The sequence below is a fragment of the Mizuhopecten yessoensis genome, unplaced genomic scaffold (genome assembly GCF_002113885.1).
Source record: "Mizuhopecten yessoensis strain PY_sf001 unplaced genomic scaffold, ASM211388v2 scaffold4947, whole genome shotgun sequence".
Taxonomy (NCBI): Eukaryota; Metazoa; Mollusca; class Bivalvia; order Pectinida; family Pectinidae; genus Mizuhopecten; species Mizuhopecten yessoensis.
In genome coordinates this window covers 1,137,462-1,161,273 of record NW_018405801.1, presented here as the reverse complement: position 1 = coordinate 1,161,273, position 23,812 = coordinate 1,137,462, and the positions used below count along the sequence as shown (strand labels likewise).

At 35.4% G+C, this 23,812-nt stretch overlaps 1 protein-coding gene across 2 annotated transcripts; it reads left to right on the top strand.

Annotated features, from left to right (window-relative positions):
- Nucleotides 1–241: 241 nt before the first annotated feature.
- On the top strand, nt 242–18,643 carry LOC110450058 (transcription factor TFIIIB component B'' homolog). Of its 2 annotated transcripts, XM_021497296.1 has the most exons (13): nt 242–402; nt 1,597–2,136; nt 3,150–3,230; nt 3,599–3,875; nt 4,990–5,111; nt 5,857–6,063; nt 6,493–6,617; nt 7,317–7,411; nt 8,784–8,838; nt 9,617–9,763; nt 10,124–10,238; nt 10,548–10,578; nt 12,938–13,020. In XM_021497296.1, exons 2-12 carry the CDS (start codon nt 1,625–1,627, stop codon nt 10,573–10,575), a joined length of 1,764 nt encoding a protein of 587 aa, XP_021352971.1. In that variant the 5' UTR covers nt 242–402; nt 1,597–1,624; the 3' UTR covers nt 10,576–10,578; nt 12,938–13,020. The 2 variants fall into 2 exon arrangements, with proteins under 2 accessions (XP_021352971.1, XP_021352970.1); XM_021497295.1 differs by lacking the exon at nt 10,548–10,578 and having other exon boundaries at nt 12,938–18,643.
- Nucleotides 18,644–23,812: the final 5,169 nt, after the last annotated feature.

The window sequence follows — 23,812 nt, the reverse complement described above, 5'->3', positions numbered from 1 at the left end:
AGTAAAATATGTTGAATGTATTATTTGATAAGTACTTAAGATTAAGTTAAACTTTTGCTGTTATTATATACTATCTGTTATTATATTAAATATATTTTTATTTTATAAATAGTATGATTATCGTTTAATCATTTATCGACTACATTTACCTGTGCTCTTTCACAGCATTGCATCATTTTTGAGCCGTTTGTACTCGAGTCCGTAATATATAAAAACCCTGTACCGGAAGTTGGGTAGTTAAACCACCATGGACGACACATGAGTTACACGAGATATTGTTGGGATGTCGATGCCATATTCCAAATATTTTTGGTGTTTAAACGCCTGACTTGCCATACACTGGAGTCGAGTTTGTTGATTTATATCAAGCATTGTGCATAGAACACACTACGTTCTAAGAATGTGAGTCAGACGGAAAGTTTTCGTGTCATAATCTTGATAATGTTCAATACTGCCATATGCAATGTTGAATGTTGTGTTTTTGAGTGAATTCAAGCAGGCTTGAACGTTAGTTTCGGTTAAAATAATTTTATCATTTTACAAGAATAAAAAGGAATTGATAAATGTAGTGAAGAACCATTTATTTTTAACTGAAAATAGCCAAAACAAGCACCGACCTCCCACCACCACAACTATAGTATTGTAACAGTAGAGGAAAAAATGCACGGACAGACCGGGGTTCGAACCCGGGACCCTCCGAACTCTATACGGACGCTCAACCAAGTGAGCTATCTGGCCGCCGAAGATCGCCCAGTCCAGTTCCGCTACATTCCTCCCTCCTTTAACAAAGTCTTCAACCTCGAAGACACGAGACCCTATACCACCTTATGTGGGTATATTTCGTTACACGCCAAATGTAACAGGAGAGGAAAAATGCACAGACAGACCGGGGTTCGAACCCGGGACCCTCCGAACTCTAGACGGACACTCTACCAATTGAGCTATCTGGTCGCCGACGATCGACCCAGTCCAGTTCCGCTACAGTATATTGACCTTATACTGTGTAACAGTTCAAGACATTTCAGGACTTGCATATCGATCTTTTATTCCAATGCATATGAACATGTTCAGAGCATGATAATTTGTTGATAAATCAATATATTAAGAACATGCATTGTATTCGAACTAAATTGTTTTATTCTAGATATTCTATTTTGAAATCATTCTGACTGTTTACAAATATACGCACATTATGATACATGCAGGTTCAATGTTTGTGTTCAATTGTACTCATCTTCAAATTGTAACTATATAGGGGGACAAGCTGACATTTGAAGAAAGCTATTTCATCAGCATTGTAAACTAGATATCAAGAAAAAGCTTTTTGGTCTGCGCGTAGTCAAAACGTGGAATGTTCTCCCAGAACAAGTAATCTCTGCAACAGCAGTAAATTCTTTCAAAAACAGATCAGATAAGCATTGGGAAGATCAAGAACTTTTATATAATTATAAGTCCAAACTTCTATAGAAATTGGAATTGTTGTCACAATTGATTTATTTAATGTATTGGTTATTGTTGTATATTTTCCGATGTAGAGGATCTTAAATGATCCTGCACTGGTAATGAACTTAAAATGTATTTTTCTTGCAATTTCAGAAATCAAGTTTTGGTGTAAAAAATTAAGATGTCGACAAGAAGATCAAGATTGAGTATTAAACCAAACCTTGGGCCTAAGGTAGGAGCAGCCAAGGTAGGTTCAACAAAGCCAAAGTCTGCCACAGACAAGAAAGGTATTCCTAAGAAGGAAACTTTGGACCGATTGAGGAAAAAGGTCAGTGAGGACGATGTGGAGAATGAACCAGATAAAGACGTATCTATTGCAAAAGAAGATACTGAACGACTCGCACAACCGACCAGCGATGACGTTGGGAATATTTATCCCGGTGACAAAACTGAAGTACAAAATTCTGAAATAATCTCAGCTGTGAAAAAGGACCAAGCGTTAAATTGTGACGATGAAGTCACGACTGGATCACAAAACCCTGACAAGGCTGTAGCTAATGAGAAAGAGGGTGGAAATACAGTGCCAGTGATGACCAAGCTACCTGTATCGCCCAAAAACAAAGTGCAGATGATCACACGAAACAGACTGCCAAAGGCTAGACCAAACCTAGCAGATGCTGGAAGACCAAGAAAGTAAGACTATTATCATGAAAAGAAATTTGTTGATTTTAAGTTTTTAGATTTTGAAAAGAAAACAAAATGTGGATTCATGCCTATGCAACAAGGTGGAGGGAGGCATAAGAGTTTAACTTTTCCGTTGGTCCAAATATACTTTGTGTTTTATAATTCTTCTAAATAATTTGAAGAGTGTAAGTCCAATAGTCATCAAACTTCATCTGTGAATATGTTTTAGAGAGTATAGCACCATGATCAATATACAAAATAAATTTAAAGGTCATTGTGACACATATAATTTTTCTTTTGCTTCGCTGACTTTGGTTATACTTTGCTTTTAGATCCATTACTCTAATAGTTGAATTTTAATTAACAGTAATCAAACTTCATTTATTCATACATCTTGAGGAGTACTACACTTATGTATCAAATGTAGGTCACTGTGACCTATAGTTGTATTTTCATTGACTTAAGTTAGCTGTAGTATTTTGTTCTCTTTAAAACAGGCTTTTAGCCAGGATTTCAAATGTCCCTGTCCAAAATGTTGATATTATAACTAACTTTACAAAACTGCCTGTCAAAACTGATATACAATAATAAGGTTATATAGTGGTAAGTTGTCAGTCAAAATAGGTCCCTTTTAGAAAAATGTCTGTCAAAAAGACAGGTGGACGTTGGCTGGCTAATAGCCTGCTTTAGAAGTACTCCACCATTATATTTATAACAAATATAGGTCACTGGTCATATTCTCTGCTATCTGACTTTGGACAGATTTTATTAAGCTGCATAACATTTCTTTGGTTTGAATTTGTGTTTTTCTACATGTACACTTCCATTAAAGCAATAAAAAAATATAAACACCCAGAACTGTAAGTATCAATACTCTGTTCAAAATGTTATCTTAGTTTGGAGTCAAAGTAAAAGCATTTGTATATGTGAGAATCAAGTATATCTATAGCTACATGTAGCTGTCGAGACAATATGATAATATCAGTGATATTTAAGTTCTTGTATATTTGTGTGGTTTACAGAGCTCCTGAGCAGGCCATTAAAGGAGGAATAAACCAAAGCGCTCCACCATCTCCAATAAAGATGCCCAGACCCATCATCAGGTGATCAGAGTCATTCCTGACTGAAATATGTTTGTCCATGTTTGTTTCTTTTACTGTAGAACTAAATATGTATACTCTTTTCTGGGAGTACAATTAGTTTCAATATAACTGCATAGTTTAACAATTTTGTTTAAATTCTTGATGTTTTATGTCGTTGCTGCAGTCTAATATAACTAGTTGACAGTCTGACACACACACACAATATTTATATTAACCAATACCTTGAAAATAGTTGCAAAATTTTGATGGTGAAAACTACCAATAAATGTAAACATAAATAAAAAAAAATGTCTGTATTGGTACTTGACAGTGATGTATGAAGATTATTTGGAATGAGAATGTGAATGATATGCCTATTGCCTTTACAGCCAGTCCCCTGTCAAGGTACTATCTTCACCTGTAAAGTCTGTCGTTGTGGCCAGAGAACTTAAGGTCCATTACCCAGCCACAAACATAACAGACACCAGTGATCAGGCCTCCAGCTCAGATACAAAAGCTTCAGGGGAGACAACTGTAGCTGAGCGTCGTCATCGCAATCTGAGTGGTATGGATGTGCCACCCATCATTGAGCGTAGGCAAAGACAGATGAGCACCAGTGAGACAGCAGTGGGAGAGAAGAGGCACCGCCATACCAGTGTAGCAGAGGTAAGAGACGAACTTCATCTGTCTTCCAGATTCAAGAGTTCTGCTCTCGATTCACCTACCATCTCTACACCCTTGTAATTTGTCATGACAAAAAATTGCTGTAAGCAATTTGATTGGTTAAAAGTAAAACAAAACCTGACCAATCACTAGACAGATACCTGACCTTCAAAGATTTACATTGGAACTACACCATCTACAAAGCCTGTTGACTTACCATCGCACTGCTGTGCAATTTCTTCAATCTTTATCAAAGACATCAGTCTAGTCTATTTGTATCATTCTCACGCTGTCAAATAAAGATCCTTCAATTTTGTCATGATATATTCCAGGGCATCATGAATACTCAGGGTTACACTCATTTTCGTTCACTGAACCCCTGATTTGGTGACCTTGAATGAGATAAAATCTCTTTATGGTCAGTGATAACATAACCTTGATTGAGGTCAGATCTGATGGTAATTGATTTGGTGACCTTGAATGAGGTCAAATCTCTATGGTCAGTGATTTGCTGACCTTAAATGAGGTCAGATCTCCTGATGGTCAGTGATATGATGACTTTGAATGAGTCAGATGTCTAGATGGTCAGTGATTTGCTGACCTTGAATGTGGTCAGATGTCTAGATGGTCAGTGATTTGCTGACCTTGAATGTGGTCAGATGTCTAGATGGTCAGTGATTTGCTGACCTTGAATGAGGTCAGATCTCCTTATGGTCAGTGATATGATGACTTTGAATGAGTCAGATGTCTAGATGGTCAGTGATTTGCTGACCTTGAATGTGGTCAGATGTCTAGATGGTCAGTGATTTGCTGACCTTGAATGAGGTCAGATGTCTAGATGGTCAGTGATATGATGACCTTGAATGAGGTCAGATCTCCTGATGGTCAGTGATATGATGACCTTGAATAAGTCGGATGTCTAGATGGTCAGTGATATGATGACTTTGAATGAGGTCAGATCTCCTGATGACAGTGAGATCTGAACTTGTGAAAGTGATAATCTTGATTGGAACAGTTTTTTTATCACACTACTTACTAACGGGATGGTTTATATGCAGGATAGACATAATGGTAATGTTTTTTACACAAAACTTTCTATAACCTGGTTCTCTTGCAGACTCCCACTCCCAAAAGAAAGAAGTATGCCAAGATTGATGCTCCAACAGATATTCCAGTCGATCGAACCAAGATAAAAATGGGAGATTTAATTTACTGGAATCCATCTGCAAATCCAATGAAGTAAATATTTTAAATTTTATCTTTAAATCTACTTTCATATTGAAGAGTAACTAGAAAACATTTTTTTTAGAAAAACACTGTTTGTATTCAATCCATATTGCCTAGGGCAATTAAAAATATTAAATAATGTAATAGTTTTATTATACACATTAGTTACGGAAAAAGGATAGAAAGCACTTTAAGTTAGCAACTTCATTTTTAACAAGTTTTGATTAGATTTTATACAAAGGTCAAGTACTGGTAGATCAGGTGGCGCAGTGGATAGTGTACTCACCTTTTACCTAGACGCCTGGGGTTCAATGCCCCAATCAGACATGAAATGGTATAGGGTCACCTGCCCAACTATGTGGATTTCTCATTGTACTCCGGTTTCCTCCCAAATAAAGACCCCCTGCGGACTAAGGTCAAGGTCAACAAGAGTGATAAATATAGAACTTGTTTCATAATTGTTGTAAAATAAATAAAGGTCATATTTAAAGAAAAAATTAAAGGTCATGTAGGGAATACTCCCAATGAGTTCATGTTTCAGGATTCCAATGTAAAGGTCAAAAGCATTTAAAGAAATTTGTCAACAAATTTATTGACATCACTCAGCTAATTAATTTCTTAACAGAGCAAACTTTATATAAAGGTAAAATTTGAGAGTTAGGAGTAAGTACACATGTATATGTATTTCAGTAACAAGAGTCAAAGTCACTGTTAGTATGTATAGAAACACAAAAAATGACACTTTTTTTTCCAATAGGAAGAAGGCAGGACAAGATACAAAGAAGAAGAAATCTGTCTCCCCTAGCGATGATGATGAGGAGGAGGAGGAAGCTGTGGTCAGTCTAACTGCTCCTACACCAGAGGAGGAAAACCTTGATGACCCTGAACCTATGGAGGAAGAGGCCATGCCCGTACCACAGGTCAAGATTGGACCTGATGGTAACATCATTATCAATGAGGAAAGGTATGCTGCTACATTGTATGGAATGAATACTAAATTTCGGGACATTTTTGTTGCAGTTTATTTTTTTGCCTCCTGTGATTAGGGCATAAACAATGTAAGAAACTTAGTAAACAAAATCAAAAGGTGAAATTAGCACTGGGAAAACACGAATTCTGGCAGCACAGTGGGAAAGTTTGAGAGGGCAAAAGATACACAGTATACAATAATGTGATCAGTTTACAAGCACAACTGTCATCACCTGGCCTTGAAAGACATATTCCATGAGACTTCGTAGTTTCAGAATGAACTGTTATGTAATTTGATTTAATATATTTTACATGTTGAATTAATCTTTTGAAAAGTTCAATATATTTCTTTATAACCCAAACCCTTATCTTGTTAATTAGCATTATGTAGTAGGTTGTAATGAATTTTTTTTATACATTACAGTCTTGTGATAAAGAACAATGACAGTATTATAGAGGAAGACGGAGATGTCATCGATGAAACAGACAGTACTGTCACTTACACAAGCTTCAGAAAGCAGCGAACGAAGTTGTCATGGTCGGAAAAAGGTAAGAGTTCATTGTCTTCAAGCTTTCAAAAGTAATGTATTGTACATGTGACTACATGTAGTCAGGGCAGCATTCTTAGCAAGAAGTAAAATGGGCAAAGTTTATTCCAGATATTTTAACAGGCTGTTTATATGTGTACTGCTACCCAGTTGTATTACCATTCCTACTTGCTGCCTATGATATATGAAAATTTGATTTCACGTTCTTTTAACTGCCTTCATTAAACTTCAAGACCGTCCAATCACCATCCATGATTGTATTTTTGGAAACAGATGCATAAAATGCTCCTTTTTGTCAACTTGCAAAATATTTACCTGTAGGTTAAATTAAGTTACCAGATAGAGTCACCCTTTGTAACGAGTTTGAACCATATCTTTAGTCCATATCAACCATGAAACTACCTGGTAAACATTGAGTGTTCTGCTGCTAAAAGAATATCAATTGGGTGATAATGATAATAACCTGTGAAGTGATATAGTACTGTGAAAAAATGTCTAGCTTTATCTTTTGGACCATATTTCAAAGATCATAAATATTCTGGTTGCTTATAGGGCTTAAGTCTTGTCCGACAATCAACATCTCGTCTGCAGGTTCTGTTTTACTCCCAAAACATTTGACTGAAGTTTTTTTACAGGCCATACATACCTGACAAAGGAAAAAAATATTAAGATTAAACTGATGTTCAATTTATTTTTTCAGAGACCCAAAAATTCTACAAAGCCTTAAGTTACATTGGTACAGATTTCTCATTGATGCTAAGTGTGTTCCCAAAAAGGACTCGTAACGATATCAAGGTAAGTTTCTGTCTCCATATACTGTCATTATGTAGTTTATTCTCTTTTGATTCCTAAGGTTTTATGGAATACTATTCATCAATTTGGTATGAATAGTGATTTAGAGTCAAGACACCAGTCATTTACAGTCTTTGCGTGTCAAAGGAAACGGACATTTTCAGCTGAAGAAGTTTTCAATTCCGGTTTGTGTTCGAAACAATCTTAGCTTTCATTCCATGTTTAGTTGCTCAAATTGTCAACTTTATGGTACAACGTTTCTTTAAATTTTTGTCCCTATTAAGTCCATTGGATTTACTTGTGATTCCTATGTTTAGGATTCATATTTTCCTAATGTGACTGTATGTAATTTAAAACTCATTTTGTTGAAAAAAACATGAATTTTAAGGTGTTATTCTATTGAAGAGTAATAATGAGTACCAGGTATTTTACAAATTTCCTTGACTATAATGAACTTACAGTTGCAAACAGTTTTTGAGGTCACCTGAGCTTTAGCTCAAGTGACCTATTGCTATCTGTCTTCGTCCGTTGTCCGTCATGCGTTAACATCTTACATTTACATTTTCAACTTTAGCTGAAATACTGTCAAAGGGATTTCATTGATACTTCATGGGAATGTTACTGACAACTCCCTGACCAAGCGTTGTTATTTTTTGGGTCGATCAGAAATCCAATATGGCCGCCGTTTTGAAAAACTATTTCAAACTTAAAGTCAAGTTCTACTGGGCCGATTTAACTGAAACCTGGTAGGAAGGATCGACTTGTGGTCCTGACAAAGTGTTGTTATTTTTCGGGTCGATCAGAAATCTAATATGGCCGCCACTGCCGCCATTTTGAAAAACTATTTCAAACTTAAAATCAAGTTCTAATAGGCTGATTGGTTTAGGAATGATCAACTCATGGTCCTGACAAACTTAACTTCACGTTATACTTAACTTTTTTTACTCAAATTTTGGGAGGGATGATTGACATCATTATCTCCACTTCATATTTCAACAACAAAAATTAGTACTGTATGACTGTTACTGTGTGACCGTTAAGGCCCATGGGCCTCTTGTTTTTTCTCACAGTGTAAATCACTATTTGGCAAAATATGAATTGTTAGATCTGTAGACTTGGTGTTACTTGACTAAAGAAATTTGATGTTGTGTTGAGATCTCTGAATTCACCTTATTACAGCAATAAAAAAAACACTGCTGAGAAAAATGAACATGTGGAAAGTAATGTATTTTGCAACAGTGTAAAGAGTGAATCCTGCACTGAAAAATTTGCTGTGCATTTAACATTGATGATTAATTGGTTCTCTGTCAATATTTACATTTTTATTGAGGTTTAATTTTATTAAGTTTGCATTATACATTCTTTTGTTAAACAGAAGAAATTTGCAATTGAAGACAAGAGAAACCGGGACAAAGTGGAGACAGCTTTGCGTGAGTCAGATATTGTACTTTAGTAGCAATCTCTACCCAGAGTTGTCGTTCCTTGCGCTCACTAACGCCTCTGGCAACAGCTAAATGCTAACAAGTTACAACCATGGAAAAGTCTTCAAATATTATTTTAGCTAAAGCTATTGAGCCTTTTAGCAATGTTTAACAAATTTAATGGATTAAATACTTCACTTCTCCCAAATACGTCACCGTAAGACATGTTTCAACACAAAACTGATTGGATTATATTTGTATGCGCCGTAGTGTAATACAGCTTGGTATCTGCGTACACCACATAAACAAAACCACGTTGTTAGCACGTGTTGGATTCATGAAAGTAAAAGATTATATAATAAATATTGCTAAGAAACATGAGCAAGGTTTTAGAGGGCAAACAGGATGGAATATCTATTACAAAAAAGTGACGTTCTGATGAACTTGTCCAAGGCTACCATATTATATGGTTTTACGGCACATGACCAAGTGTCACATGATCAGAGGCTAATTATAATGCAGACCAGTTTTTAACCATTTTTAAGAGGTTTAGTGAGTGTAATAATAATAATTGTATCCCCAACCAAAATATTGTGATACAAATACATATCAATATATTGTTACAGTTCTATAGAGCAGCTTTGGAACTTCTAGCCAATCTCCTCACAAAATCTAAATGTAATATATATAGCATGTGTAGATCATAAAAAGAAAGATATATATGAAATAAAACTGGTGTAAAATAAGTCATCTTAATATGCATACCTTCTTGTATTTTTTTATTCAGGAAACAAAAAGCCCTTCACCATGGCAGTGTTTGAAGAGGAAGAAGAAGCAGTAGAAGAGAAGACCAAACCAGCAGGAAAGTCCAGAAAAAGGAGCAAAAAGGAAAATAAAACTGTTGATAAATCTAAAAAGAAAACTGGAAATGAATGTAAGTGTTTCAACCCCCTCTCAATAGACATACATATCACCTTTATCATAGCCCTGCCACACCTCTCAATAGACATACATATCACCTTTATCATAGCCCTGCTACACCTCTCAGTAGACATACATATCACCTTTATCATAACCCTGCCACAACTCTCAAAAGACATACATATCACCTTTATCATAGCCCTGCCACACTTCTCAATAGACATACATATCACCTTTATCATAGCCCTGCCACACCTCTCAATAGACATACATATCACCTTTATCACCGTTATTACAAATGCAGACTAGAACATGCAGTGGTATGCTTCCACAATATCATCTGTAAAACTTGTATTTGACGCTTTATTTCCAGGGAAGTATTATTACAAAGAGAAAGAAGATTCAGAGGAAGTTGAAGCAAAGAAAGCTGCTCAGAAACGACAACAAGTGGAAGCAGCCCGGAGACGTTTGTTGGCAACACGCAACAGGTAAAGAAATATTTAATGACACCTTAATTTTTAAACCTCAATGACTTTACTTATTTTGTCCATAAAAAAGGATTATTTATAGATAAATTTAAGTTATTAATAAGCAAAACAGAAATTATTTAGTATTTTCGTTCTGCATATTAAAAATATATGAATATAAATGTGTTAAAAACACACTACCTGAGCTGAGACATCTTCCATATAACTTGAACAATATCAATTAAGAGTTTTACAAATTAGATGTCTTGATATGAGGTCTAAAACAGAACAACTTTTTCTTGTGATTTTACAACTTTCTTGGAAATGTAGGCAGGATGCAGATGAATGCTGCATGTAGTAGGTAAATATAATTGTTCAAACAACCCATGGTTTAGGGCATAATTTTGACAAGTTTCTATTCTGTACAATACAGACGAGTTCGTTACATGGCAACACAGTAGCCAGATGTTTACATCTCTAAGCTGTTTGCATTGTGATACTGTGATATAGAAATATTAATACTCATGCTCAAATCTGTTCAAATTGTTTTGCATGCAACTAGTACTATCAAAATTAGCATGCTGTTTTATGCTTACCTGAAGTTCAAGTTAATGATATTAAAAATAAAATAAAATGGGAATGCCATATGTTTTTGGAATAGCTCACAGGAACTTGATAATTCCAGAAATTTTTCTCAAAAAAATTTCATCAGTGCACATATCAATCATCAACAATACTATTCACTTTCCACTTCGGGGAAATAATAATCACCACAGTTAGAATTTCTGTCCACATACCCAGTATTAATTGCATGGATTAAGGTCATAGGAGTGTATTGATAAACAGAAATAGGAAGTACATCCCTAGTTGAAAATCCAATGTAGGGAGACAGTATCACAATTTCCGCATATTCTAATGTTTAATATTCAACTGGTGAATATTGTATGTTTATTATTGACAGAGCAGTGTGTTTTCTCAATATTAAAGTATTTCAAAGCAATCCAGGCATTAATTCAGTTGTTAAAAACAAAAATCAACTCTCTGTATAAATATATCAGATCTCAGGTGACTGTTAAGGCCCATGGGCCTCTTGTTTTTTTTAAATTCACTCCTTTTTACATATTTCCATTTAAAATCCTTAAAATTCTGACAACCTATATATTTTTGTGGTAGAAAATTTCTTTACTTCAAAGCAATATAACTACAAAATTTGAAGAAATTCTGCTGAGAAATTGTGACAATCCTATTACCTTAATAGTCAACTTATGTATTACAACAGTACTGAGTATTTAGTTGTAAACAGAAACTTAACCCTTTCACCCCTATATAACTTTAGTTGACTCTACCATGCATTGATATGGATGAGTCCATTATGGTTTACGGTGGTGAAAGGGTTTACTACTAATGTAAATAAATGTAACATTTTAAAAATCAAATGAAGAGTGAAATCTGCTTGTCTGTAATTCTGTTACATACATACCAGGTAAATCCTATTATAGTTACATGATAATGTTGTACTAAAACGGGTTTTCCACTCTTACTATATCATCCGTAAAATAATAGATGAAAAAAAAAAAATATCAATGCTGAGTACAACTGAAATTATAGAAAAATAAAGTCAGAGACTCATGTGTATAGATTTATACTTAACTTATGTAAATGTTTTATTAGCTTAACTCATTCACCCCTGAAATTTCATAATGAACTATTCCAACCGTTGAATTAGAAGAGTTCAAATAGATAGAAGATGTAAATGTGTGAGGGTTTGATATTGATTATGTCCAGCTGGGGAAAATGTGCAGATTAGAATTTTCAAACAAATATTTGCGTACAGATAGACAGTAATTTTAATTTGGTTTCCTAATCAAAAGAAAGCTTTAAACCTGCAAGTGCTTAAATATGTTTTCCATTTCATATGAGATTTATGAAACAAGTCAAAAGTTTTCAATTTATCAAGGTTCTGCAAGGCTTATAACAAGTTTTATAAATCTCATGAAATCGGAACAAATTTAAAATCATTTTTATCACATAAACGGTATCAAGAATTAATGTGAATATTTAAGCAAGAGTATCTTTTCTTTGACGACTGTCATATTTTTAGTGTCACAATTTTTAATGTCATGTCAGTGGTCTTCAATGTGACAAAGCAATGTCATGATGTCATATTGGTTCTCTTAATTCTGACATCACCTTAGTTTGGATATTACTACATTAGATCATATGCCAAAATTATGACACAGTCGTATTCACTGCAAAACACAGTATTTGTGATAAAACTGGATTCAGAAATTTAAACTAGTTGTATCAAACTACATCATGGATATTAAGTTATCAGGGCTTCCAGTTGACCCTTGGCATTTAGCAATTTCAGAAGTCAAATAGAATTTCCCTAAATAATGGAGAGTTAATTACATATATCAAGCAGACCTGTCATTTAAAACCCAAGTGTCTAAAGCTAATTTTGAGGGGTCGAAAACATTTTATTAAACATCTGCTGAAAGCCCTGCTTTATATTAGAATTTCAAATGTTCTAATAAGCCGTGTTATGTTATGTGTTGCTTAAAATGTAATTATTTTTTGCATGCATAAAACAAATTGTAATCTTTATTAATATTGAATAACATTACTTGTATTTTCATCTTTTCAATGGTCATCATCCTTAGATATGGTCATATACGGTGTCTTTTATGTTGTAACAAAATACACTTTTATTTAAACAGTTCCCAGAAGGTGCCTCGTGGCCCCGAGGAATCTAATGAGATTGTGGAGATTCTGATGAACATGAGCAAAGGAAGTAACCCTGTACCGCCAGTACCCGACGCACCACATGTAGAAAACGTCATGGTGATGCAGTCAGGCATGCCTGTGGTTGACATTGGCACCGATACAGAACAGTTAGTTCAGCTGCTACAGACTTCGGGACAGGCTGCTCTTATCGGGGATAACGTCAACGAACCACTTATCCTGGTCTACAATCGTCCGACTGTGCCGGGCGGAGAGACCGTCATACACGTGTATAAGATACAACCAGATAGCAATAACCCGCTCAATGTCACTACAACTCATCAACGAGGGGGAGAACAGCCTGGAAGTGGCTTGGACAACAATCCTGCCTGCATAGATGTTAACCTAAATCGTACAAGTGATCCTAGTAACTTCATAAATGTTAGCACTTCCGACTTCTCAACGCATACACATATGCAGAATCAAGTTGACATCAATTTAACAAATTCGACAGGAATGCAAAAAAAAATAGAAGTACAAGCAACAACAGCAATTCAGAATATTCCAAATCAGACAGAAGAGGTCAATGAGTGTGTGCCATCAGGAAATTTTTATCATAATTTGCACAATTATTCCGAAACTGTATCGCTCACAGACTCAATTGTGCAGAATCAAGAACAGTTGGTGACAGACGTCGTAATACCTGGAGCTTGTTCTGCACAAGGCAGTACAGAATCTGAACAGAACCAGGATGGTGGTGACGGTGTATTGTCTCATGGTGCTCAGGGAAAAGCTGTTGTTATAAGGAACGAACAGCAACAAAATACCAGTGGTGTTGAATCTTTTTCAGAACTTGGTGAACAGTATATTGACGATATGACTAGTGTTGTTCCCCAACCTCTTGAGTATACATGTAACTCTTAAAGAGTTTAGTTAACAGTATATAGACGATATGACTAGTGTTGTTTTCTGACCTCTCAAGTATACATGCAACTCTTAAAGGATCAGGCAGTAATTTCACATTCTCCAAACTAAAGACTCAACTGTTAGCACACAATTTTTCCTATCCGTACATGGGAATAAATTTGAGCTGGTTTCCTGTAAATATGCTCATGTATTGTACAATTAACTATTTAGGGTAAAAGCCCACGGGCAGATTTTTTAGCTCGTTCACCCCTGAAATTAAATAACGAACTATTCCAACCGTTGAATTGGTAGAGTTTGAAATGTGTCTTCAGGGGTGAATGAGTTGAAAATAATACTCCTATACTTTCATAGTAAATATTTATCTTTTCACCAGTCCTGATATAAAATATACTAGTCCCAGGCATCACCCAAGTGGAGTGATACTCAGTGATGCTTGAAAAAAATATAGTGTAAGTGTGAGCGCACATTTTTTCTTTTGGTACATGGGAACAAATGAATTTGGTTTTCTGTATTACGTGTTCGAAAAAATATATATTATTACATTTGTGCCAGTACTAATGATAATTATTATAGAGAGAGAGTCGTAATTTATATAAAAAGAAGTGTAAAAGGTCAGATATACATGTACATAATAATGCAAATATTCCTTACAGTACATCCTCGATACTCCAGGGGTTACGCTCACTTTCACTCTCTGCACCCCAGGAATATGTCATAGCAATATTGAAGGCACACGGCTAGCTATATGATTGGTGTCAGGTAAAAACAATTGCTAGGCTGATACCTGTTGTTTGAGGAGCAACACCTAACTTCAAAGTAGAGGTGTAACGATTCACCGATGCATCGATGAATCGTATCATTTCTTGAGTGCCGATGCATTGTGGCATTGGCCGATAGTATTGCGATACTTTAGAAAAAAGCTATACATGATCAGATTTCCCAACATAATTATTAATTAATCATCTGAATGAGTGTGTTTATTTAGGTCAACTAAAATAATAAATCATTAAAAGCAGATTAATTGAGCATGGAATACAAACACTTTATATCGGTTTCATATCAAGGTTATAAATGCTTCAAATCAAGAAAAACTATGGCAACAGATTTATACAGAATGTTGTGACAAGTATCGCGATATGTATCGTATCGTGACCCGGGTATCGTGATACGTATGGTATCATCACAACCCTTGCGATACACACCTCTACTTCAAAGCCAGTTAATTTTACCATTTCGCAACCTACAGATTCTTTTCATAAAAAAAAGGATCAAACTAGGGATCTCATCTTGCCCACAAGGTGGCGCACACTGAGATTTCGATTTTTGTCGTGACATATTCTAGGGATGCAGAAAGCAAAACTGAGCATAACCCCTGGAGTATCGAGGATGATGAATTTGAAGTGTCCTACGTATACTGAATTGGTGTCCAATATTTAATCTATAAACTCAAGTATTTACCTCAACCGTGACCTTGTTTGTTTGGTTAAATTTCGTCCCACCTTTATGTACATATTACCGTATTTATCCAGCAATAAGCCCATGCCTGGTACCCCATCCATATCTTGAATTTCAGTGGACATGCAAAACAAATGTCAACTGATTGCCCTGTAATAAGCCCATCTCCATTCTTCCAGTCTGAAATTGAGCGTTGGCTGTGGACTTGTTGAAGGATAAGTACGGTATAAACTTCCAGTATAGCTCAGGGTTCAGTTGTACCATGGCAAAAAATCTTACTTTATGTGGTCACATTACATGTTAACATATAGTTGGATGGGTTTCTCACTAAGACGCAATTTAACCCTTAGAGTGCTACATTAAAATAACATACGGTAACCAATCAGTGCTGAATTAATTAGGAAAATTTAATTTTCACTGCAGTTCAAATTTAGATATAACTTCATAAGTCATAATTTTAGTAAAAATATTGCAAAAATAATACTTGTGTTAATATTAAAACATATTAATACCAATGGAAATTGGTTATTTGATATGTTTGATTAAATTTTAATCAACACGATTAGCTGTTGACCATATAAAATACCATTTTATAGAATGTGCAACTAAAGTTGTGACTAGCAGTAACTAGTGGTGGCCACAGACATACAGTGCAACTATAGTTGTGACTAGCACTCAAAGGGTTAAGAGTCTTTTTATGAGATTTGTGTAACTCTTTATAAGTATGGATGATCTTGTTACTTTTCGGGTTACTTTTTGTTGTGATTCAATGTGTTACATGATGAATTCACGAGGTTTTTATTTACTGTATAGCGGTTTTATTTCGCGGGGGTTTTAATTTCGCTATATTCACGCTATGACTTATATCCAGGAATTCTAAACACCAGCGAAATTATCGAAAATGTTAATCACAGTTACGGACCTTATCACAACATATTGAAAATACTTATTATCCAACGCTGTTTTGCATGCAACCTTTAATTAATGAACTCGCATCAGATTATCACCAGACAACTGGGCAGTTCATGTAAAACAACACTTATATATAGATCGCCACAACATATTTATGTGTGCACAGTAATTGATAACAGTTTACTCCTACAAAGGTACATACCCATTTGATTTCTTTAGAGTGAAGTCACTGGCGGATGACGTTGCTCGGGATCAATGTTTTCAAACCCTTAAATGATGACACTCAAAATACTTTGCACGACATATTGGATTTGGATGCACAGCGAAATTTAATCCCCGCGAATATGTACTGAATACTAAACCACGAAATATTGACCCCGCAGAGTTAAAGCGCTTTACAGTAACAACAAGACTTGTACACTTATGGGCCTTATATTTGCTTTATATTTCAGTTAAAACATTTCTGTTTTGTTGAAATAAAGATACTGGCTCATCATTGTTGGTCCTATAACGTATGCAGACAAGAAAAAAAGATCATCTTATCAAAACATTTTGCGAAACTCTTTCAAATATATTTGGCAATATTAATCATGATTATGTTTTGACTGTTCAATATCCTTTTCTCAATAGCCCATGAAAAACAAGAAAGTTTCTGTAAAAAAAGGGCCACAGAAATTCATGTTTTGTATACAGGCTTAGCATGCATCACTGGTGTATGTAAGTTTTAAAAAGCTGTAGTAAATCTGTTACCTTGTACACCTGTGTATGATCCCATGATAGAAGTCAATGATACAGTACCAGCTGTAAAGGTGTATGTATGTAAAATATATATTTCTGTGGTGTTGGGCATTAGTGTTTGACATGTAGTGTGTTTCTAAGAATTCAACCAGGTGAAATGACAATCATTTTCATCTTTTGGTTTTTTTTGCCCCTTGTAGTCTGAATTAAATTAGCATTGAGAATGTGATTATGAATTTTGATCAAAAGCCCATCATTGATATCTTCAAAGAATGTTTTTCTGAAGAAGAAACTTTTAAATTGATGCCAGGATGCCATACATTAGCATACATGTTGTATGTGAAACGGTAAATTATATCAGCAAGAACTAATCTGAGAAAATTATATATAATATTTACATTTTATATTTATTTGAGAAGTTAAAGTATTGAATATTCTCACAAACTTGGATATATTGAACTAGGGATGTTTGAATTAATGTTTACACCTAGTAAGCAGTGAAATAACCATGCAGCTTTGATTATACCTACTGGTTACAATTTTCTGAGGTTACATATTGAATAAATTAGTACGTATACGTAACTAGAGATGCTTCAGTGTAAAATGGTTATATTTATGTTTGTAGGACAACATCTGGTTCAGGAGTTTTAACTAAAAATTGTACATAATGTTGTTACATATACAATTACAATTAGCAAAAGCATACTGACAGCCATATGTTGCAATCTTGAATATTAATAAAGACACTCTTGATCTAGAAGCCATGAATATTCATGAAGATACTCCTTATCTAGCGATTTCATGAAGACTTTTCTGATCTAGCAATCATGAATATTCATTTTGGTACTCCTGATCTACCAATTTTATTATTACTCTTCTAATCTAGCAATCATGAATATTCATGAAGACACTCCTAATCTAGCAATTTCATGAAGACTTCTGATCTAGCAATTATGAATATTCATGAAGATACTCCTGATCAAGCAATCATGAATATTCATGAAGACACTCCAGATCGAGCAATCATGAATATTCATGAAGACACTCCAGATCTAGCATTTATGAATATTCATGAAGACACTCCAGATCTAGCAATCATGAGTATTCATGAAGACACTCCAGATCTAGCAATTATGAAGATTCATGAAGACACTCCTAATCGTCTGCAGACAAGCTCATTTCCACAGACAGTTCCAAATTTGTATCTTACAGCACATGTATGGATTACATTACAACCTATTGTTATTTTAGTACCAAATGACTGGTATGGCTTCAGCTTCTTATAAAATTGTACCACTGGTGATGTAATTAAAGTTGGGTCCATACCTTTGATGAAAAGCAGAAACAAATTATTTTTTGGATATTGAGGTTGACAGAAGCATCTTTTTCGGAAATATTCTTCGAAAATGGGTAAATTAGTTAAAATTCAATGTTACATGTACCATCAGGGTGAATATTTTTTTGCAAGTACCATGAAATGAAATAAATCGAAAAAAAAATTAACTAAATATTGTGCTTTTTGTTTTCAGTAATATGTTTAGCCCACCATCATCTGATGGTCGGACTTTCAAATCACCCTTCATCTGAGGTTCGCCGTCTGTCGTTTGTCCTTAAACAATTCTTGTTATCGCTATTTCTCAGAAAGTGCAGGAGAGATCTTTCTCAAATTACATATGAAGGTTCCCCTTGGTCTGTAGTTGTGCATGCCTACTTTTGAGACTGATCTAATAAACAAAACGGTCGAAAGGTGGCCATCTTGGATTTTAACAAGGAAATATTTGTTATCACTATTTCTCAGGAAGTTCTGAAAAGATCTTTTTCAAATTTGACATAAGGTTTCCCTTGGTCTGTTATTGTGCATGTTAACTATTGAGATTGGTTGAATAAACAAAATGGCTGTCAGGCAGCCATCTTGGATTTTGACATTGAATGTTTGTAATCGCTATTTCTCAGGAAGTTCCAGAGTGATCTTCTCAAATATTGTATGTAGGTTCCCCATGGTTTTTAGTTGTGTATGTTTACTTTTGAGACTGATCGTATAAACAAAATGGCCGAAAGATGGCCATCTTGGATTTTAACAGTGAATGTTTGTTATCGCTATTTCTCAGGAAATTTTTAAGGAATCTTTCTCAAATTAAATATGTAGGTTCCCCTTGGTCTGTAATTGTGCATGTTTACTTTGGAGAGTGATCATTAAAACAAGATGGCTACATGAAGTACTAATGAGATCTTTCTGATATTGTAATGATTTGATCTAACATTGAAAGAGCTGTACTAGTAAATACATGAAACGGTGCATTTACTGTTAACATGACTTGATCCAATGAAGATGGTACAATGGTGGGCACCAAAATCCCTCTGGGATCTCTTGTTTTTTCCTACCTTCACTTCATAGTACATTTTTCCCGATTCCCTTTGCTTTATTCAAAATGTGCATTTGTTTGGCACATGATATTTAATATGGGAAACAATTATTGTACATTTCGGGTAATACATGGTAACCTGATTAGTTCAACAATATATACACAAGGGTATATAAATAAAGCTCAACAATATATACACAAGGGTATATAAATAAAGCTCAACAATATATACACAAGGGTATATAAATAAAGCTCAACAATATATACACAAGGGTATATAAATAAAGCTCAACAATATATACACAAGGGTATATAAATAAAGCTCAACAATATATACACAAGGGTATATAAATAAAGCTCAACAATATATACACAAGGGTATATAAATAAAGCTCAACAATATATACACAAGGGTATATAAATAAAGCTCAACAATATATACACAAGGGTATATAAATAAAGCTCAACAATATATACACAAGGGTATATAAATAAAGCTCAACAATATATACACAAGGGTATATAAATAAAGCTCAACAATATATACACAAGGGTATATAAATAAAGCTCAACAATATATACACAAGGGTATATAAATAAAGCTCAACAATATATACACAAGGGTATATAAATAAAGCTCAACAATATATACACAAGGGTATATAAATAAAGCTCAACAATATATACACAAGGGTATATAAATAAAGCTCAACAATATATACACAAGGGTATATAAATAAAGCTCAACAATATATACACAAGGGTATATAAATAAAGCTCAACAATATATACACAAGGGTATATAAATAAAGCTCAACAATATATACACAAGGGTATATAAATAAAGCTCAACAATATATACACAAGGGTATATAAATAAAGCTCAACAATATATACACAAGGGTATATAAATAAAGCTCAACAATATATACACAAGGGTATATAAATAAAGCTCAACAATATATACACAAGGGTATATAAATAAAGCTCAACAATATATACACAAGGGTATATAAATAAAGCTCAACAATATATACACAAGGGTATATAAATAAAGCTCAACAATATATACACAAGGGTATATAAATAAAGCTCAACAATATATACACAAGGGTATATAAATAAAACGTTTTTTCTTGTGTTGATATCATATTACAACTTTATGCCGAGTCTGTAATATTGCTACAACTAGTCATCCTTGTATCCCCCTCTCTAATATGGTTACAACAGGTCATCCTTGTATCCCCTCTCTAATGTGGATCCAACAGGCCATCTTTGTATCCCCTCTCTAATATGGTTACAACAGGGCATCCTTGTATCCCCATCTCTAATATGGTTACAGCAGGCCGTCCTTGTATCCCCTCTCTAATATGGTTACAACAGGCCATCCTTGTATCCCCATCTCTAATATGGTTACAGCAGGCCATCCTTGTATCCCCTCTCTAATATTATAACAACAGGTCATCCTTGTATCCCCATCTCTAATATGGTTACAGCAGGCCATCCTTGTATCCCCTCTCTAATATGGTTACAACAGGCCATCCTTGTATCCCCTCTCTAATATGGTTACAACAGGTCATCCTTGTATCCCCTCTCTAATGTGGATACAACAGGCCATCTTTGTATCCCCTCTCTAATATGGTTACAACAGGTCATCCTTGTATCCCCCTCTCTTATATGGTTACAACAGGTCATCCTTGTATCCCCCTCTCTTATATGGTTACAACAGGTCATCCTTGTATCCCCCTCTCTTATATGGTTACAACAGGTCATCCTTGTATCCCCCTCTCTTATATGGTTACAACAGGTCATCCTTGTATCCCCCTCTCTTATATGGTTACAACAGGTCATCCTTGTATCCCCCTCTCTTATATGGTTACAACAGGTCATCCTTGTATCCCCCTCTCTTATATGGTTACAACAGGTCATCCTTGTATCCCCCTCTCTTATATGGTTACAACAGGTCATCCTTGTATCCCCCTCTCTTATATGGTTACAACAGGTCATCCTTGTATCCCCCTCTCTTATATGGTTACAACAGGTCATCCTTGTATCCCCCTCTCTTATATGGTTACAACAGGTCATCCTTGTATCCCCCTCTCTTATATGGTTACAACAGGTCATCCTTGTATCCCCCTCTCTTATATGGTTACAACAGGTCATCCTTGTATTCCCCTCTCTAATATGGTTACAACAGGTCATCCTTGTATCCCACTCTCTAATATTATAACAACAGGCCATCCTTGTATCCCCTCTCTAATATGGTTACAACAGGCCATCCTTGTATCACCTCTCTAATATGGTTACAACAAGTCATCCTTGTATCCCACTCTCTAATATTATAACAACAGGCCATCCTTGTATCCCCTCTCTTAAATGGTTACAACAGGTCATCCTTGTATCCTCCTCTCCAATATGGTTACAACAGGTCATCCTTGTATCCCACTCTCTAATATGATACCAACAGGCCATCCTTGTATCCCCTCTCTTAAATGGTTACAACAGGTCATCCTTGTATCCTCCTCTCCAATATGGTTACAACAGGTCATCCTTGTATCCCCCTCGCCTAATATGGTTACAACAGGTCATCCTTGTATCCCCTATCTAATATGGTTACAACATGTCATCCTTGTATCCCCATCTCTAATATGGTTACAAGTCATCCTTGTATCCCACTCTCTAATATTATAACAACATGTCATCCTTGTATCACCTCTCTAATATGGTTATAACAGGTCATCCTTGTATCCCACTCTCTAATATGATACCAACAGGTCATCCTTGTATCCCCTCTCTAATATGGTTACAACAGGTCATCCTTGTATCCCACTCTCTAATATGATACCAACAGGTCATCCTTGTATCCCCTCTCTTAAATGGTTACAACAGGTCATCCTTGTATCCCCTATCTAATATGGTTACAACATGTCATCCTTGTATCCCCTCTCTAATATGATACCAACAGGTCATCCTTGTATCCCACTCTCTTATATGGTTACAACAGGTCATCCTTGTATCCCCTCTCTAATGTGGATACAACAGGCCATCCTTGTATCCCCATCTCTAATATGGTTACAACAGATCATCCTTGTATCCCACTCTCTTATATGGTTACAACAGGTCATCCTTGTATCCCGCTCTCTTATATGGATACAACAGGTCATCCTTGTATCCCCCTCTCTAATATGGTTACAACATGTCATCCTTGTATCCCCCTCTCTAATATGGTTACAACAGGTCATCCTTGTATCCCCCTCTCTAATATGGTTACAACATGTCATTCTTGTATCCCCTCTTTAGTATTGTTACAACAGTTCATCCGTGAATCCCCCTCTCTTATCAGGTTACAACATGTCATCCATGTATCCCCTATCTAATATGGTAACAACAAGTCATCCTTGTATCCCCTCTCTAATGTGGATACAACAGGCCATCCTTGTATCCCCCTCTCTAATATGGCTACAACAGGTCATCCATGTATCCCCTATCTAATATGGCTACAACAGGTCATCCATGTATCCCCTCTTTACTATTGTTATAACAGTTCATCCGTGAATCTCTTCCCAAATATGTTTAGAATAGGTCATCCTTGTATCCCACTCTCTCATATGGCTACAACAGGTCATCCTTGTATCCCCTCTCTTATATTGCTACAACAGGTCATCCTTTATCTCCTCTTTAATATGGCTACAACAGGTTATCCTTGTATCCCCTCTTTAATATGGCTGCAACAGGTTATCCATGTATCCCCTCTCTAAGATGGCTACAACATGTTATCCTTGTATACCCTCTCTTATTTGGCTACAACAGGTCATCCATGTATCCCCTCTTTACTATTGTTATAACAGTTCATCCGTGAATCTCTTCCCAAATATGTTTAGAATGGGTCATCCTTGTATCCCACTCTCTCATATGGCTACAACAGGTCATCCTTGTATCCCCTCTTTAATATGGCTACAACATGTTATCCTTGTATATCCTCTCTTATATGGCTACAACAGGTTATCCTTGTATCCCCTCTCTAATATGACTACAACATGTCATCCTATGTATATCCTCTGTAATATGGCTACAACATGTTATCCTTGTATATCCTCTCTTATATGGCTACAACAGGTCATCCATGTATCCCCTCTCTAATATGGCTACAACATGTCATCCTTGTATATCCTCTCTTATATGGCTACAACAGATCATCCATGTATCCCCTCTCTAATTTGGCTACAACATGTTATCCTTGTATATCCTCTCTTATATGGCTACAACAGGTCATCCATGTATCCCCTCTCTTATGTGGCTACAATAGGTCATCCTTGTATCCCCCTCTCTCATATGGTTGAATGTCATTCATGTATACCCTCTCTAATATGGTTACGTTGTACAACATGTCATCGTTGTATACCTTTTACATTATGGTTACAACAGGTCATCTTTGTATATCCTCTCTTATATGGCTGCAACAGGTCATCCATGTAT

Coding starts and splice junctions, on each gene's coding strand:
- LOC110450058 (XM_021497295.1), top strand. CDS start 1,625: ATGTCGACAAGAAGATCAAGATTGAGTATTAAACCAAACCTTGGGCCT. Junction 7,412..8,783: donor GGACTCGTAACGATATCAAG/GTAAGTTTCTGT, acceptor TTTGTTAAACAG/AAGAAATTTGCAATTGAAGA. Junction 8,839..9,616: donor CAAAGTGGAGACAGCTTTGC/GTGAGTCAGATA, acceptor TTTTTTATTCAG/GAAACAAAAAGCCCTTCACC.